Source organism: Ischnura elegans, chromosome 3 (assembly GCF_921293095.1).
Source record: "Ischnura elegans chromosome 3, ioIscEleg1.1, whole genome shotgun sequence".
NCBI lineage: Eukaryota > Metazoa > Arthropoda > Insecta > Odonata > Coenagrionidae > Ischnura > Ischnura elegans.
The window spans coordinates 66,291,882-66,308,589 of NC_060248.1; the positions used below are offsets into that span (position 1 = coordinate 66,291,882).

The 16,708-nt window shown below is 36.3% G+C and overlaps 1 protein-coding gene across 1 annotated transcript in view; it reads left to right on the plus strand.

Moving 5' to 3' along the window:
* The window catches only part of LOC124155968 (Fanconi anemia group D2 protein), a 54,686-nt gene that overhangs the window by 35,644 nt on the left and 2,334 nt on the right, over positions 1–16,708 (plus strand). The window contains exons 20-25 of the mRNA XM_046530210.1: positions 118–283; positions 4,538–4,759; positions 5,283–5,544; positions 7,865–8,153; positions 9,621–9,770; positions 12,710–12,877. Coding sequence (XP_046386166.1) covers positions 118–283; positions 4,538–4,759; positions 5,283–5,544; positions 7,865–8,153; positions 9,621–9,770; positions 12,710–12,877 — 1,257 coding nt within the window. The remainder of the gene's footprint in view (positions 1–117; positions 284–4,537; positions 4,760–5,282; positions 5,545–7,864; positions 8,154–9,620; positions 9,771–12,709; positions 12,878–16,708) is intronic.

The window sequence follows — 16,708 nt, forward strand, 5'->3', positions numbered from 1 at the left end:
GGGCTATTTCAATGTTAATGTATGAGAACATTTAAGGTATACATCTTTTGGAGGAATTAGTGAAGAGTGTCGTACTGTGCAGTCTACCATTCATGTTATGATTTTTTTAAATTGCAGGATGCAATTGATGGATGTGATGGAATATTGGACAATCCCCAAATGTTTTTAGGACATTCGCCCATATTGGCGAGATGCTTCCATTTGCTCTTTAAGGACATAGAGATAATTTTGTCATGGAATGGATATGCAGCCATGGGATCTTCAGGAATGAGGTTATTAAAGGGTAATACTTTTTATTCTTGTTGTTTGGTGAAATAATTAGTTTGCAGTGGAAACTCCGTTTTTTTAATATGGCCTACAGTTGCCGGCCTCAGTAGCAGTGGGGCAGTCCTCGCCTGCCAAACGCTAGATTGTGCTATTGAGTCCCGCCTACATAGGTTGTCCCTATCCAGGGTATAGGTGTTGACGTGTGTTTGTCAGTTTATTTATTTAGCACCAAAAATAGCACTAAGGCCTTTAAATTGGGTTTTTTAAACAAAATAAAATTATGTAAAAATAATAAAAAATAAAAAACTAGTACAGTGAGTCCTCGTTTAACGTCACCTACCGTTCCTGAAAAATGTGACGATAAACGAAATGACGTTAATCGAAGCATAATATCCCATAAAAACAATGTAAAAATTGAATATCAGTTCTTAGACCTCACAATTCCTATGCGAAAAAATTTTAGCGTATCATATCTGGGGCATTTTTTACGATGGGAATGCCAAACTATGGCATAAATACGAGTTCCTGTCTTCATCGACGACAATAGCAGCAGTGACATAAATCCTTCTCCATTTTTGTATCTTCCAGCATTTGCTTTTCGGCTTGCTATAGTGCGGTCCAATGAATGCTACCAGACGCTACAGACCGGGGATCCGGTGCTCCGGTCCATAGGCCCTACCCTCGCTACGAGAATTTCTTTTCGGACCGGTCAGGAGCGAAATCAAAATGGCGCAAATGAGCGAGGGCGGGCAAACTGGAATTATGAAATCGAAGAGATGGTTTTAATTGCGAATTGAGGCGGGCGGGCGTTGCCTGGGCATCATCATCGCTGAAACATCGTCACAGTAGCAGGAACCAAAATTATTGTGAACATTGTTTTCTTGGACATTGTCGTGGAAATGTCTCTGATGCTAAAATTTGCCAAAACTGTAATCGCAATTAACAATATACACACCGTTTTATACTTTGAATAGACTGACCGTATTACCGCCCACGAAACAAACAGCCTGTAACGCCTGCCACTTCGCCTTTTTTCTTGCGCGAAATTTAAAATACGCGACGTTATCGCGAAGCGAAGGGGCGATAAACGAATCACGGTCGTAAAATTTTCGTGACGTTATCGCGAAAAGACGTTAAACGGGGTGATGTAGAACGAGGACTCACTGTACAAAAAAATCTCATAAACAACAATCATATTTAACGTAAACGATACATACAAAAAGTGGGTTTCAAAAAGAAAGTCTTTGCCATTGGCTATTGAAATTGGTGCGGAAGACAAAGAGGTCACGAGAAGAAGAAGTAATTTGAGATGGAATTGAAAAAAGGAGGTAAGTGGTAAAAAAGGGATCCATGGGACATTGACAGTCAGAATTTGGGATGGTATGGAGTTTCAGTATTTGCGGGTTTTGCGAGTTGGAATGTGGAGTGGAAAGAATGTCAGGAGATAAATGCATCTGAAGGACCCATTCATGATGCAGTGAAGAAATTTGATGTCGGTTTGAAGTTAATTTTTGGTCAAAAGTGACTCCTAAATCGGAGTGGGAAAGGACAGAGGGAATGGGTTGATTATTTAAAGTATAAATGGAGGTGATAGTGTTATTCTTCAGTGAAAAAGACATTGCAGTGGATTTTCCAGGATTCACACACAACTGCCATTTATTGCACCATGTTTCCACCATTGAAGAGCAGTTTGTAAATCCTGGGAATCAGCTGCAGTGTTAACCCATTGAAATATTTTGCAATATTTTTATTATATATTATTGTTATTGATATTATATTATGTATTTGTTATGGTGTTATATAATGTAGTTGTTGAAATACCATGATGTAAAGGCCTGATTGTGCTGTTTTCAGGGGTTATTGAAATAAATAAAAATCTTGTTATAACAAGTGATGCGTAGTATACCACCAAATGGCCTCTGATTAACATGCAAAAAATTATGGACAAAGCTAGGCCAATAACTCCCTGTCACAGTGAACACTAGGTATTGCAAATTATATCTCTTCAGAGCAGTGGATAAATAGTTATCTTGATAGTAATCGAGGGCATCCGTTTTACTGCCTATAGCAAAAATAATACCTCCAAAAACAATTTTTGTTTCGACAGCCACTAAGGTCAGTGTAGCGTCATGCGGGGATTCAGTCTTTCAGTCAGCCGGGCTGTCGGTAGGGGCAGTACTGATAGCTCACTGAGGCTGCATGCTGGATTGATCGGTGCCACACCGGGCCAATTCACGCTGAGCTGTAGTTAGGCAGAGACCTAACCACAAATTAATGTGTTTTCTTTAAGTAACTACAAGTTAGAATGAGATTTGAGATGTGCCATGTCTATGTTATTAATAGTCTGAACATTGCCTTAGTATTGAAAACTTGTACATGACTGTCTCTGTGCTATATTCAAATCTAGCTGGTGAAGCTTGCTGTATGACCTCATCACTTGGAAGTTAATTTTATTTTCCGCTTCTTATGTTTTGAAGTGAAATTCCTGGTTACTTTCCCACGGCACTGAGCTTCTTCCTATGGCAGTTCTATCTCCTGGGGAAGATTCAAATTATGTGCCTTTCCTAATTAGACATAAATGACACATGGTATATATTTCGTCTCATTTTCGTCAAACGATGGACGTGGGAAAATTTTGCCTCGGGACCGCGATCTTCAAACGATCAATGCGGGAAAACGATACTTCGGGGAACGATAGATGCGGGAAAAAATTATATTGCCTGTATGGAACTTTATTTGGGACCAAGAACGGTGAACGATGAATGCGGGAACGATAGATCGGGGTTCCACTGTTATGTGTTTTTTTATTACAATTACGTGGTGCAAAAATTCAAATGACTATTGGAAACGCGGTCGTATATAAATTTGTGGCTTGAAGTATTATTGGAATCGGGATCGATTTTTCACCTTGGCAAGTACTCATTTTCGATTCCGGTTCTTAGCCCAGAATCGAGGAATCGAACCGACCCATCACTAGTATTAATAATCCTTATTTAAGCCAAGCGCTACCTGCTAGCAGCCTGTATCGTATCAGCACTCAAAGCCTCTCCCCAAGGTCACCTCACTTGTGGCAGCGGGAACCAGAACGACGTCACACAGAGTTTTCCCGGCATTCATACTTAGCCGTCGCGTTTTCGCACGCTTGAAAATTTTCACTTTTCATTTAATCGCAAAAAATAGATATCGTCATTTAAATATCTAAATGCATGAAATACGTACCCTAGGAGTATTATTCTTTAGATTTAGGCAATAAAAAAATAATAGGAAACCACCCTATTGCACTGCTGCTCTACATGCTCAAGTAAATGCATCTACTATGACTGCTCTGATACAACTGACTCTCATATGAGTGGACTGTTTAGTACAATGTGTGGAATATCATTTCTGCAGTTGCACTGTGATCCTGGACTATCCTAGATCTGTAGTCACATTGTTTTACATTGTACGACATCTAGTCACAGATGCTTGGTTTGTGGAAACAAGTGAAGCAAATTAATTTGGTATACTTTATTTGAAATATTATATATGTATACACACACAAATTAAGGCCAATGCTGCTTTATTCCCATGTAAAATATCATGTACATGAAAGAAAATCAGTCAGACTACCTCGATAAATATAGCAACTAAGAAACTTCATTTTTCACCTTCAGATAAAATGACAGCTCGACATAGCGAGCGTTTTTCCAAGGATTATGAGCACTGGTTAAACTGTGCTTCCACTGTATGTATGTACCTTTTAAGTAGGGATGGTGGATTACTTCTGTGGTTCTCCAGTTGTTAGAAGTAGCATCGGAACCAGAACCAAAGCCGGAAAGAAAGAGTGCTGAAGTAATTGGCACGCAGTACAATTTTTAAGCTTTTTTAAGCACAATATAGATTACATAATTTAAATTGAGTTAATTCCCATCACTTGAGAAATAATTTAAGGTGTTGTTTTAGGCAATTTTCATAATGCCTGGACAAAAATCAGTAAACAGCTTTAGAAAATTAGTCAATAAAATTCTAACACACCGCTGAGAACCACAACTGATGCCAGGAACTTAACCAGAATCAGGAATCATGATCAGGACCAACAAAAAATCCAATGTTATTCTTTACCTCCATGGCCTGTCATTGTGTCTAGCATGGCAGTCTACATGTTTATATTAAATGACTTTTAATCTTAATTGTTCATATGTTGTTTTACCATTTATTAAATAAATTTTAAACATTAAAAAAATTAAAACCTTGAAGATTTTTTTTTTATTTCTTCTCAATTTTGTCATAGATGCTTTAAGTGTCACTGGAGGTCGCTTGGGGGCAGTGAGGAGACCAACACAAGGGACCCAGTCTAGTATGACTGCTGTGCAGCTGGCAGAAGAGTCATGCTCATATTTTGCTCGGTTTGCTGATTGGGTCGTAAGATTGCCTGCTGCAGTGGCCTTAGTCACCTTGATTCATCGTGCCACTCTATTGGCTGAGTCTCGCCTTACTCAACGTGAAGAGCTTGGTTAGTTAACTAATACATGTTAATGTATAATTTACCTTTTAATTTGGTGCTCTCGGATATTGCATGATTGAGGATTGGACTCATTTTTATTCATATTTCAACCAGGAAAATAAAAATTCAGGAATTATGGTGATAATGATGGTGTAGTTTGTTTGCCCCATTGGCATCTTTATTAATGGGCTCCACTCTATTGCATGAAATTTAGAACAGAGGATCAGGAGTGAGAATTTTGTTGCTGTCTTGGCTGGGTGGCACGGGGCAGTGCCAACTTGTTGCTTCATGACTTTTTTTCTATTCTGCTGCATGGTTAAATTCCACAATACACTTAGCAACATTTTCCCAAAAAAATTCTGAATTTGTGTGCCACACCATTTATATAAAGTCAGAGAAATTTAAAACAATATGGGTGGAAATAAGGGAAAACTGAGGTAAATTAAAAATAGAAATTTGGTATGAACCCTGGTACCAGTTTTCTACCTATATTTCTAATGAAAAATGTCAGAGAAATGTATTATTGTTACAGTGAAGGTGTGTCGAACATTTTTGAGTCGTGAATGGATTGGAATTGATGGACATCCAGAGACGGGTGCGGGAGCCGCAGAGCATCTTGGTACCATAATGACATCATTTTTGTGGGCATCTTGCTCAGAGAAGAAGAGAGATGAATGGGAATCTACTGGCTCTCCTCTTGAATCTCTGCACCGAATCATAGATGAAGTAGCATTATCAGCTGCTGATTTGAAAAGCAATGCTGATAGGCTGTCTGCATTCCCGGCTATTACAAAGTAAGTAAAACTTTTTTTTTATCTCCCTTGAAAGTTTTCTCATAATTTTTACCCATTTTTTCATTCAGTAGCCCCAATTTTTTATACAAATTAGGCCTCCTGAAATTAGTCGTATACCTATGTACTACATACATATATAGGTAGTTTGATGTCATATTATGGTGATTTTTTTTCACTTTAATGAAGCACCTTGGGGGAATAAAAAGTCCTTAGAATCAATACTTACATAAAATTATTTGATATTTGCATATCTCTTTAGGCTTTGTAAGTTTTGTAAGCATACAAAATTTGGGAGTGTAAGGGATAGTCAATTCAATATGTATTTTCTTTCCTAAATACATATTATCAAGAACCTTCTCAGTCATGTGCTATTTAAGGTTAATATTTATAAAAACATCCAATTCTTGTTGATTTGAATTCATAAAAGTTAATGGTTAAAAATATCAAACTTTCAATTTAATCTGTTGTCAGAACTGTTCATTTTGGATAAATTGGTGAAAAAACATATTTTATATAAAAAGTCTCGTAAAATTGGTGTGCAGCCTTTTCTAATGTAAGGACGCCCAAAAACAGTATAAGTCTCTGAAACTTGGTCAAAATATAGACAAAGTATCATTATAATAAATGATGTCATTTTTCGGTCCATTACAATATTCCAGTTGTGTCAGCTGCTACTTAATCTGTAAGATTTTAAAGAGAATTGAAAACTGTCTTTTGAAAGGATCCATAGGAAGTTTTGTGATTCTTGTATGCCTGTATGTAGAAAACAATGAAAAAATATAACAATTGACATCCTGTTGGCATTGGTAGTTGAGTGACATGTTTAATTCATTTGCTTAACTCATTAGAGCACCAAGGGTGATGATTGATTTTCTGTAATTAATTAAAACCTTATCTACAGATTGTCATTGTAGGGAAATCTTGCTGAGTCCTGCAGTAGATTATTTTTTGTCGTTAAATATTTGTCTCGCAAGCAAAACAAAAAACCATTAAAAATGTAAATTTAAGCTAATAACTAAATAATCATCATTTGTATGCATTTTTGATATATATTTGAGATTAATCACATTAACGGGACAATTACTATTCACTACGTAAAAATTGCTAATGTAGGGGAATGGAATATAAAAATATAATATGATATGAATACCTGTATAGTAAGTACTCTCCTTATGAACATTCGACTTACGAACTATCAGAGATACGAACGTTTAAGAAAATTGAAGCATGCCCGTAGTTTCAAATTTTGTGCCTTTAAGGCAGGCCAAAGCAACATTGTGTGACGTAGAGGATCGCGTTTTGGGAACAATCTAAACGAAGTATCAATTAAACTGTTGAGAAATCAGGAACTGTTTAGCGTATCGTGAGTTTTTCCATCCTGAGGGCTGGGAAATGTTTTCAGCTCCAGTCACGTTGCATGCGCAGCCGGTTCATCAGTTAGTCACCATTGCGAGTTAACACAAAATTGTAATGCAGTGTTGCATTTTTCAGGATAACTACACTTTTCGTTGCCTTGCTTAGGTTTTTCAACTCATGAATAATGTCTCAGAACATATCTTTTTTGTTTGTGGAGGACTAAATGTATATGATATATAACTTTATTAAGGCATTGAATGTAAATGAATTCTATCAGATTCATTAAAACGTAATTTACAAGCTTGAGAATTTGGTGAAAAAAATTACTTCAGAATTGCGAGTTTCACATTGAAGAAATCACTTCTGTTTGCGCTCCTTGAATTTTGTTGAATTGAGGTTCTACTCTAAATTTGAGCTTTGCTTGCGTCATATCTCTTTGACTCACGATTTTGTGGAGTAAGATGTGAGGCAAACTTATTCCACCTAAATGTCATTGGATGGTGAAGTAAGGGCAGCAATCATTGAAAGGATGTGCTAAAGTGTTTCATATTTGTGCTAATAATGAGTGAGACTGAATTTATTTACTGCTTTTAAGTGTACCGGGACTAGCCACGGTGATAACTTTTACGGGAGTCACCCACAATGCACAAATTGTGCGAAAAATCCACAGAGAAAAAATCATTCGCCTTGACCGGGACTCGAACCCGGACTGCTCGTCGCATAATATGCTCAGCAGTCCATACCACCATGTCCGGTATAGTCCACAAATTTCCACAGGGAAGAATGACGCCTCGGTAGCTTAAATGGCTAAAGCACTTGGCCGTAAATCGAGGGATCCGGGTTCGAGTCCCGGTCAAGGCGAATGATTTTTTTCTCTGTGGATTTTTCGCACAGTATTTACTGCTATTTATTTTATGTGGAATTATGATTATGGGTAATACTTTTCCATTTTCCTCTCATTTAGGACCTCCTTTCATGTAGTATTTAATGCACTAGCTACATGGCTTGAGTTAGTTGTTAAAGAAGAAAATATAGAGCCTCCTGCCAGACCAACTCAAACGGGTAACTCACAAGTGAGATCAACGCAAATGAGAGCTACTCAGAGCAAATTTTCTCAGGCTGTTGCATCTCAGCAGGCTCCTACTGCAAACATCAAACTTGAGTGGTGGGAAATTGTTATAAAATGTATCCACTCTCTTGTGAAGATATCAAAAATTCACGACTCTAGAAAAAATTTGAGTGTCTTACTGAAGGTGGGTCCTTTCTACCTTACATTCTTAACTCCTTTACATATGTACATATGCATTTGATTCCTTTGTGAAATACATATTTTAGTTTAAGGCAAATGTCGCTCATGTATATTTTATCGCTTATGGAATATTTGGAAGTGCCAATAACCAAGTTAACTTCATTTTGAGTCCACTTGATAATTTCAGGCTGTGATCTCATCGATACCTTTTCAATCTACCTCACAGTAGTGGAGACCTCAAACGGCCACTGCTGTGGGTTGACTATGATATGGATACAATTTAAATTACGAAGCTTATTTTTTAATGTGGTGAGGAAGTGTGTCTGACATTAGAGGTATTTTGAACAGTGTAATAAGAGACTTTTAATCCTGAATAATCATTGAACTTGATGTTTAATTGAATCATTGAAATAAAATTGATTTGATTATTGGCACTATTAATAACATTAAAATTTTACTTGAATTGATTCTAACAGTTTTTGATGAGATACTTCTATTAATTTGCCGTGATTTATTACAGTTACTCATCCTGTCATTACTTTTATTTCTTATGCACACATCACCTGCACTCAGACGTGAATCTTTTCACCTCTGGACTTTCATAATGGTTGAAATTATCATTTGTTTTTGGGATCAGGCACTGAAACAGTATCATTAAATGCTGGTATTCAAATATTTTTGCACTTGATTATGGATCAAAATCATCCATTTCAACCACAGTGGTATTTTCTTTTGGCACAACGTGTATGGCTGTTTAATCAATGGGATGCCTATATACGAAAAGATTAGATATGTATATGTACATATATTCTAAACTGTCCTCTAATCATAGAATTGAATTTATTAATATGGGAGTACATATATAATTGCTTTTGCATGCCTTCAGGCATTCTAAAGTGACATCTGACTAAATTTCTCTCTAATGCATGAAAGATCATCTTGTATTCTTTTCATCATTTTTCCCCTATCTTATACAAAGTTTGAGTTTAAATGTCCCTATTGTTTAACCCTACTGCAATTTTCTGCTTCTATTTATGTTTTATCATATTGCTAGCCTCCCAGAATAATGACAGCAGTAAAGTGCACAAAGTGGCATGTGCTCTCTCCTGAAGGAGACAATGTACCCAACCGCATTCCTTGACCTTTAACTTACATATGAAAGCTGAGGCTTCCCATTGCATGTTGCAGTTGACCAGATGTAAATCTTGTATGTATGCTGGACTCTACATATTTACCTTTTTTTGGGGTCTGCTTGCATATGTTTTGAGTCATTGTCAGGAATAGTGGAAAACAAAAGAGATAAAAAAGAGAGGGCAGGAGAAAGGGGGTACTCAACTACAGGTCCACTCTTTTCCTGTGCACACCTCATCAACTTATTGATGTCAGCCCTAAGAACTGTATGAAATCAGATCTCTCCAATGCACTATCATATGATGCAATCGGCTCAATCTCAATGAATTTTTTTTTGCAGAAATCATATTCTTTGGTCAACTTGTTTCTAAGTAATGGAATGCCTGTTTTGGATAAGGCTTTCAGTTCTCACCCTCAGAAAGTGTCTTCAGTTCTTAGAGAACTACAAACAAGCACTAGGTACATCCAACATCTATGCTGTGATTGTAAGGTAAATCATCAAATTTTCTTTTTTGGGCTTACATATTTGTATGTCATCAATTTTAAAATATTTACTGAGATGATATGGAGTACTTGCTGTATACTGAAATTTTTGTTGAGTTTCATCCCTCTTATTGTATTCTCTGCATTTACACTGTCTAAATTTGCTTACAGATCTTTTGACAGATATTATTTGTAAAAAGTGAAATGGGCTTGAATTTTTCCCTCGGTAGCAATGAACCATTTGTCAATTTTGCAACAGCATTAGTTTGAGGCGGTGTCAACATACCTTTTAGAGTTGTTGCAAATTACGTTATGCATAACATATGCATGCTATCCATGTCCCTCAATTCCCATAAAAATTTTATTGAGGTAGAAGAAAAGCTAAGGTCTGTGGTTCATATCTTGGCTCATTAGAATTTTTTCCAATGACAAATATGTACTTGTGAATTTCATCATCATTCACGCGACAGGTTCAAAATGAAAATGTTACTGCTGAGAGCGGATAAGCCCTAGCATACAGTTCATACCATAGGAATGAGATTGAAATCAGATGTGGCTTCTCTTTCTTGCATTGCCATCCTTGATGGATCAAAAGGACAGGTATCATGACAATTGTTACATATCATGTAATGTAATCATTGCCATTGGAAAAATTCAAATGAGTCAGGAAATGGACCCTTTGGCTTCTCCTCCATCTCAATAACATTTTTATGGGAATTAAGGAACGTGGATAGAGTGATAGCCCATAAAGACATAGGTCTTTGGTTTCAATTCTGCTCTAGAAGTTTTTCCTGTGGCAATTAGTGTGAATGTCAATGCAGTGCACATGGTACATATATTCAACTTACAGTAGAACCTCGATCTATCGTTTTTCAGGGGGATGGATGAAAAAAACGATGAATGTGGGAAAACGAACTTTCAATTGGTTGCCTATGTCCCAGGAAATGCTGGATTTTTGCGCGTAATTATGATATTCATTAAGGGATTCAAACAAGATTTTAGCTGATTACAGGAATATTAGTTTTTTATCGAAATGGGTCATATTGTTGATTCGACTTATATCTATTTCAAATATCCTAAGGGAACACACCACCTTGATAAGAAATGTTTGCACTCCACTCGGCATTTGCTCTGCTATTATGGATTTCTGTCTGATGTAAAAATTCTTATCCATCAAATGCCATTTCAAGTACGCGTATTTACAAGAGCAATGTGCATGTTGTGCCTAAAACAACTGCTTTTGCCGACACAGTGATTGGCTGTGAGATGGATCACAAAGGCCAAAAATAGTGTCTATTATTTAATGTAATTGAGGCAATGTGTAAAGCGTGAACAGTGTTGTGATAATCGTCAGCGGCACGCCCACCTGATCCTCGGCTTCATCCCAGTTCTTATTTTCACTATGTATCTCACTCTACCCCCACCCCTGCAGTCATGTGCTAGCAGACAACCTGAGGCATTGCAATACTCACACGCCACTAGCCCGGATTCTTTTCTTCATCTTCAATTATTTTCAGTCCATCTTTCAAAGTTCTCACTTGTTTCTTCAGAAGGGCCATGGTCCGAAGATGGATAAAAATAAAATTAATAAAAATGAAACTCACTCGCTAGGTTGAAGTCAACCCACCCTGGAAAGTACTGTAAAGTACATACTCGAACAAGGTGAAGTTCGGAACTGATGCTATCGTGTACGGCGTATGCAGAGCATACTGCAGGGGGTGAAGCATGAACATATGACTGCGCTATAAAACTTTTTGTCCTAAAGGGAAGTCAACTTACCCATTCTTTTCTAATTAGCTTAGTGCCAGATGAGCAGATGAATTCAGATTGTTAGTAGGGAGAAACAAAATATCTGGAGAAGATATCCCTTTGTGAGTAACTCTCACAAGTGAGACTTATAGTATAACTCGTTAATTGTAACCTGATGTCCCGTTTTCGGAAAAAAATGCCCGCATCAGCTGCCGAGAAGCTCAACTGCGAGTACATATATCGAGTTTTGCCAGAAGTCACCATGGTATTTTTCCAATTACATATTTCCATGCTTAAAATGCTAGAATAAGGTTAAAAATATGTCGTGTTTGGTCTCATTCTTTTTTTAATTATGTGCACATTACCAATATTTCAATCTAATAAAAGTATAATACCAATTGCCGAAAATTATTGTTAGACACCTTTTGGGCTAATTGGTGATTCATCCAGCAGTTGACCTCCACAAACGGGGAACTTTGAAGGAGATAGGCTGAAAAAATTCAGTGAGCGAGAATAGGAGAGGCACGAAACACGTTTCTATTTTTCTCGTGTAACTACATTTTTTCTTTCAAAGCTTATGTCTTTGTAATACAATCCCTGTGCTAGCTGGGACCTTTTGTTTGATTTTGGAGAAGAGGAAAGCGTCAGAGGGGGGAGGCGAATGCTGAATGGAGGGGGATAACGGATCTTGGGAAATGCGCCATTGTTACTATTCCATGGCACTCAGCTTCTCCCTATGGTAATTCAATCTCCTGGGGAAGATTCAAACTGTCTGTCGTCATTAGCCAAATATAACACATCGTAAACACTTCGTCTCATTTTCCTCAAACGATGGATGCGGGAAAAATACATGACAGGACCGCGATCTTCAAACAATCAATGCGGGAAAACGATACTTCGGGGAACAATAGATACAGGAAAAAAAACTACATTGTCTTTATGTAACTTTATTTGGGACCAGGAACGCCACACGACGAATGCGGGAATGATATATCGGGGTTCCACTGTAATCAAATTGAAACCTCCTTGCTGAATAAATATCATATACCTAGAAAGTAGTACATATTTGTACCCCTTGATGTATGCCATTAATCATTAATTTGAATGGTAAATATGTAATCACATGATTTTCCTTTTTGTCGATTAAAAAAAAATGTTTATGTGCTTTTAAAGATGTTTCTTCTTATTATCTATTAGGTGAAGAAAGATGTGGGACTCACAGCCCACGTTCCTGTGATGAAACGTGTGTTAGATCGGCTTGTCTTCCGTGTCAAAGAAATGCTGCTTAAAAATAATTGTGCCATTGCTTTCTGGGTGGGGAACTTGAAGAATAAAAACCTTCGCGGTGAAGAAATAATCTCTCAGGTAAGTCCACCACTATATGGCTTGACTTAAAAAAATGTGCTGAAAAAAATTTACTATTATGAACTTTAGGAGAATAGCTTAACCTATTAAAAACAAGATTACCTACATCTAGTATTTCTGTTGGTGCATTCAAGTCTATATTTACTATACATAATCAGGGGATTAACATTCAATGCTATTAGTTGACTTATGTTTAATCTTCAAAATTGATACTCAGCTGTGTAACTCATTTCAACGCGTAGGGCTGTATTCTTAGTCGACTCTACATATCCGTCCTTACGTAACAAAAGGCCCCTACATGCGTTTCTCAGTTGACCCTACATGAGTGGTGGGGGGTGATTCCGTCGTCGAGTTCTCTGAAATGATGTAGATGATGGCATAGCGCCAATTTTCCACTCTGATGGCGTAATGGGAACTAATTATGAAACTGAGCATAGACATCCGATAATTTTCGGGCATATTGTTAGGGCAATGGCTCAAGGTAAATAAACAATTGGTGTCGTCCGCCAGGTCGTGTCGGTACCATAATTATCTCTACAACTACTCTCATATCAAGCCAAAAGTAGAACTTTACTGTCTTTAAATTACTTCAAAAGAGGTCTATACAAGATAGTAATAAGTACGGAACAAATATGATCATTGACGTGGGAACTTAAGTTGCATCATCAAGGTTCGTTATTCGCTTTTACCTTTCGTAATCAAGTTTATTATGTGGCAAATAGTGGTATGAAAATACGTTTTCTATGGTTATACGTAAACAAAGTATTGGTTTCCCATAAGTATGCCAAGTGCCAAATGTGAAAAATATTATTATATATTTTTAGAAACAAGGTGCTTGTATACCGCTATATTGTTCTTATTAGTTCAGTCAATTTTATAATTTATTTAACTTGGTGGCTATAAAGTGGTAGTATTATTACCTTTCCCCTGTGTTACTGTACATTTTAAAATGGTTTGTGCGAGCTCGTCTCCCTTAATATCCATTGTAACGTAGATTCTTTAATCGAAGTGATCAGCAGACGATATTTGGTCGCCATGTTTTTGTAGGGTGTAGGGCTGGTTTGGGTACCCTACATCAAGTAGGGCCTGTTTAGTTCCAAAAACGGCCATATGTAGGGCTTGATTTGGCGTATGTAGGGCAAGATCGGTTTATGTAGGGGCTGATGACGTATCCAGGGTCGGTTGGCCCTACAGGGTCGACTAAGAATACGGGCCTTAAAGTTAGGTCCAAATTTGTCAAATTACAAGTTGTTCCCAACTTACCAGCATCAGACTTCCATCCATCTGAGGCTATACAGCAAAATTCATTATTAAAACTTAGTTTTAAAAAATTCACTATGTTAAGTGCCCACTAAGTCAAGCAATGCCCAACTACTGAAACATATTATTTAATTATACATATTTGCTTTGCATGACTTCAGTGGTATTTTATGGTATAAATTGTATTGAACCTTACTTGCCAATTTCCTGCTTGGGAATAACATTTCTTATTCAATGAATTAACTGCAGACTAGTGACATTTGTTGAAGGTTTCATCTGCAAGTTTGCACTAAGTGTGAAAATTTCTCAGAGGAAAAATTATTTGCCTAGCCAGAATCAAAATTCTCTCAAATTCATGCCAGTGGCGTATCACTTAAGCTAACAAGAAATCTCATCCCTCCGTGGAGCTGTTTTAGCTTTGGAGGAAAGGTAGTTGATACTGCAAGACATAAATGCCGCAAAGTATGTAGAACAGAAAATTAATGTGTGACATAATTAGCTGAGTTGAGAATAAAGTGGATGTCTGAGACAAATCATTTCAATGATTGTGGAAAAATGATGATGAAGGAAATGAATTGTGTTGCTAAATGAAAGATGAATGGGGAACATTTGCAAAAATAAATTTTATTCATCATTTTTAAGCGTAATCTTATTAATACATTCAAGTACTTAAAACAACACCTGATTTAGTTACTAAGAATCAGTCCAATGACAAAATACATGCACTGAGGAACATATTTACTTTTACTGACAATTAATTCAGTTGCAAGTTAAAAACCTTGGCAAAACACATGCTTGATACGTATAATGATTTTTGAAACCATGGTAATTGCTCTGTATTTATTTCCTACTCCTGAATAACTTAGGACCATTAGAATTAACAGTCGAAATTACACATTTACCCGAGTAGCATATTTCATAGAATAATTGCTGGGGTTGCTAATTTTAAAATGGGATAATTTTGCCATACTTTTGTAGCAAATATTTTTTGTAAAGTGAATAATTGCAATGCAATTATTTTATTTATTTCTTTAAGTTTCAGTATATACATTTTGTTTTGAATTTCTATTAATCATTTCAATCTGGCTTTCATACTTAATAGTACTCATGCAGATGGTTATAATGGCATTGTCTTCTGAATATTTTAGAAATAACAATTAGACTAAATTGGTTGAGTAGGAATGAGGAAGTTACTACCCTTTATCACTTCAAGCATTTACTTAGGGTTGACTTTCCAGCTGAAATTTTTCTGTGATGTCTTTCAGAAGAACTGAAATATTTGTAGGCTATACATATTTAAAGGAACATGTAATACATGCATTAAAATGCACAAAAATTAATGGCAATTCAAATTTGATATATGCAATCACATGAGATATTTTGGCAAGATGTACACATACCTTTTGTCTGAAAACTCAGTAATGAAAGGTACATTAGATTATTGTCATATTTTCATAATAAGTGGACTTATAAGTTATAAGTTAAGGCAATAAATATAATTTTATTTATTGTTAATAGTGTCAAATCCTGGTTAAGGTCAGTCTTAAGTCATATCTTATTCAGATTAATTAGGTTAATTCTTCGACTTACTTGAGCAAAGAATCCAGTACATATCATTTACTTATTTCCAAGGTACCATTATGATTATCATTATACTATATTTTTTAGCTTATGATAAATAAGTAGAAAGGAACATTTCAGCAAAATGTACACATATTGCTGAAAGTTAAAACTGATGTTAATTTTGTTTGATGAAAAAATTGGCGATCAATTATATTGACCTAGCATTTCATGCTAGCTGGTTGTAATGAGAGAGATAAGGTACACCTAATATGCAATATTCTGAAAGTTCCAAGCATCATCCATCAATAAAGTTGATCAATACAGGAGCAATGATGATGTAGGCATTCCATAGGCATAGGCACAAGTTCCTAATTACTTGGGAATGCCAATGACTATTACATAATCCTCTCTGTCACAGCATTTGCATATTGTAAATAAAAAATAATCTGAAAATAAAATACCTAATACCAGGGATGGATGCACCCAGGATTTTTTTCGGATCCAGATCCGGATCGGATCCTAGATTTCAGGTGTTGGATCTTCGGATATTTTTGGATCCAAGTGCACTCTTAATGCCTGCTATAAAACGAAGTAATTATTTCGAAGTTGAATAAACGAAGTTTCTTCTGGGTACATATGATCAAAGGAATGCTATTTTGATTTTCATTCACATTTGAATAATTTTACTGATTAAAAATCATTTATATAAACTTTCACGTTATTATTAAAAAAACTAATATCTTAACATGCTAGGGATCCAAATTGCAACACTTGCGTTTGGAAATGAAAATTGGTTTCAATCTTTGAATAAACCATCGACTGTAGTCAAATTTTCCTCGTACACATTTTCCCCTAGTTTTATCACTTTTTCATCACATGCGAAATTGTGTTGCAAATGCTTTGGTTGTGGTGAGGTGGATTTTGCACTTCCTCACAGTAGTATCATGCAACAGTCTTCATATCTCAATGAAAATGTTTCCGTACAATGAAATACATTTTTATGGATGT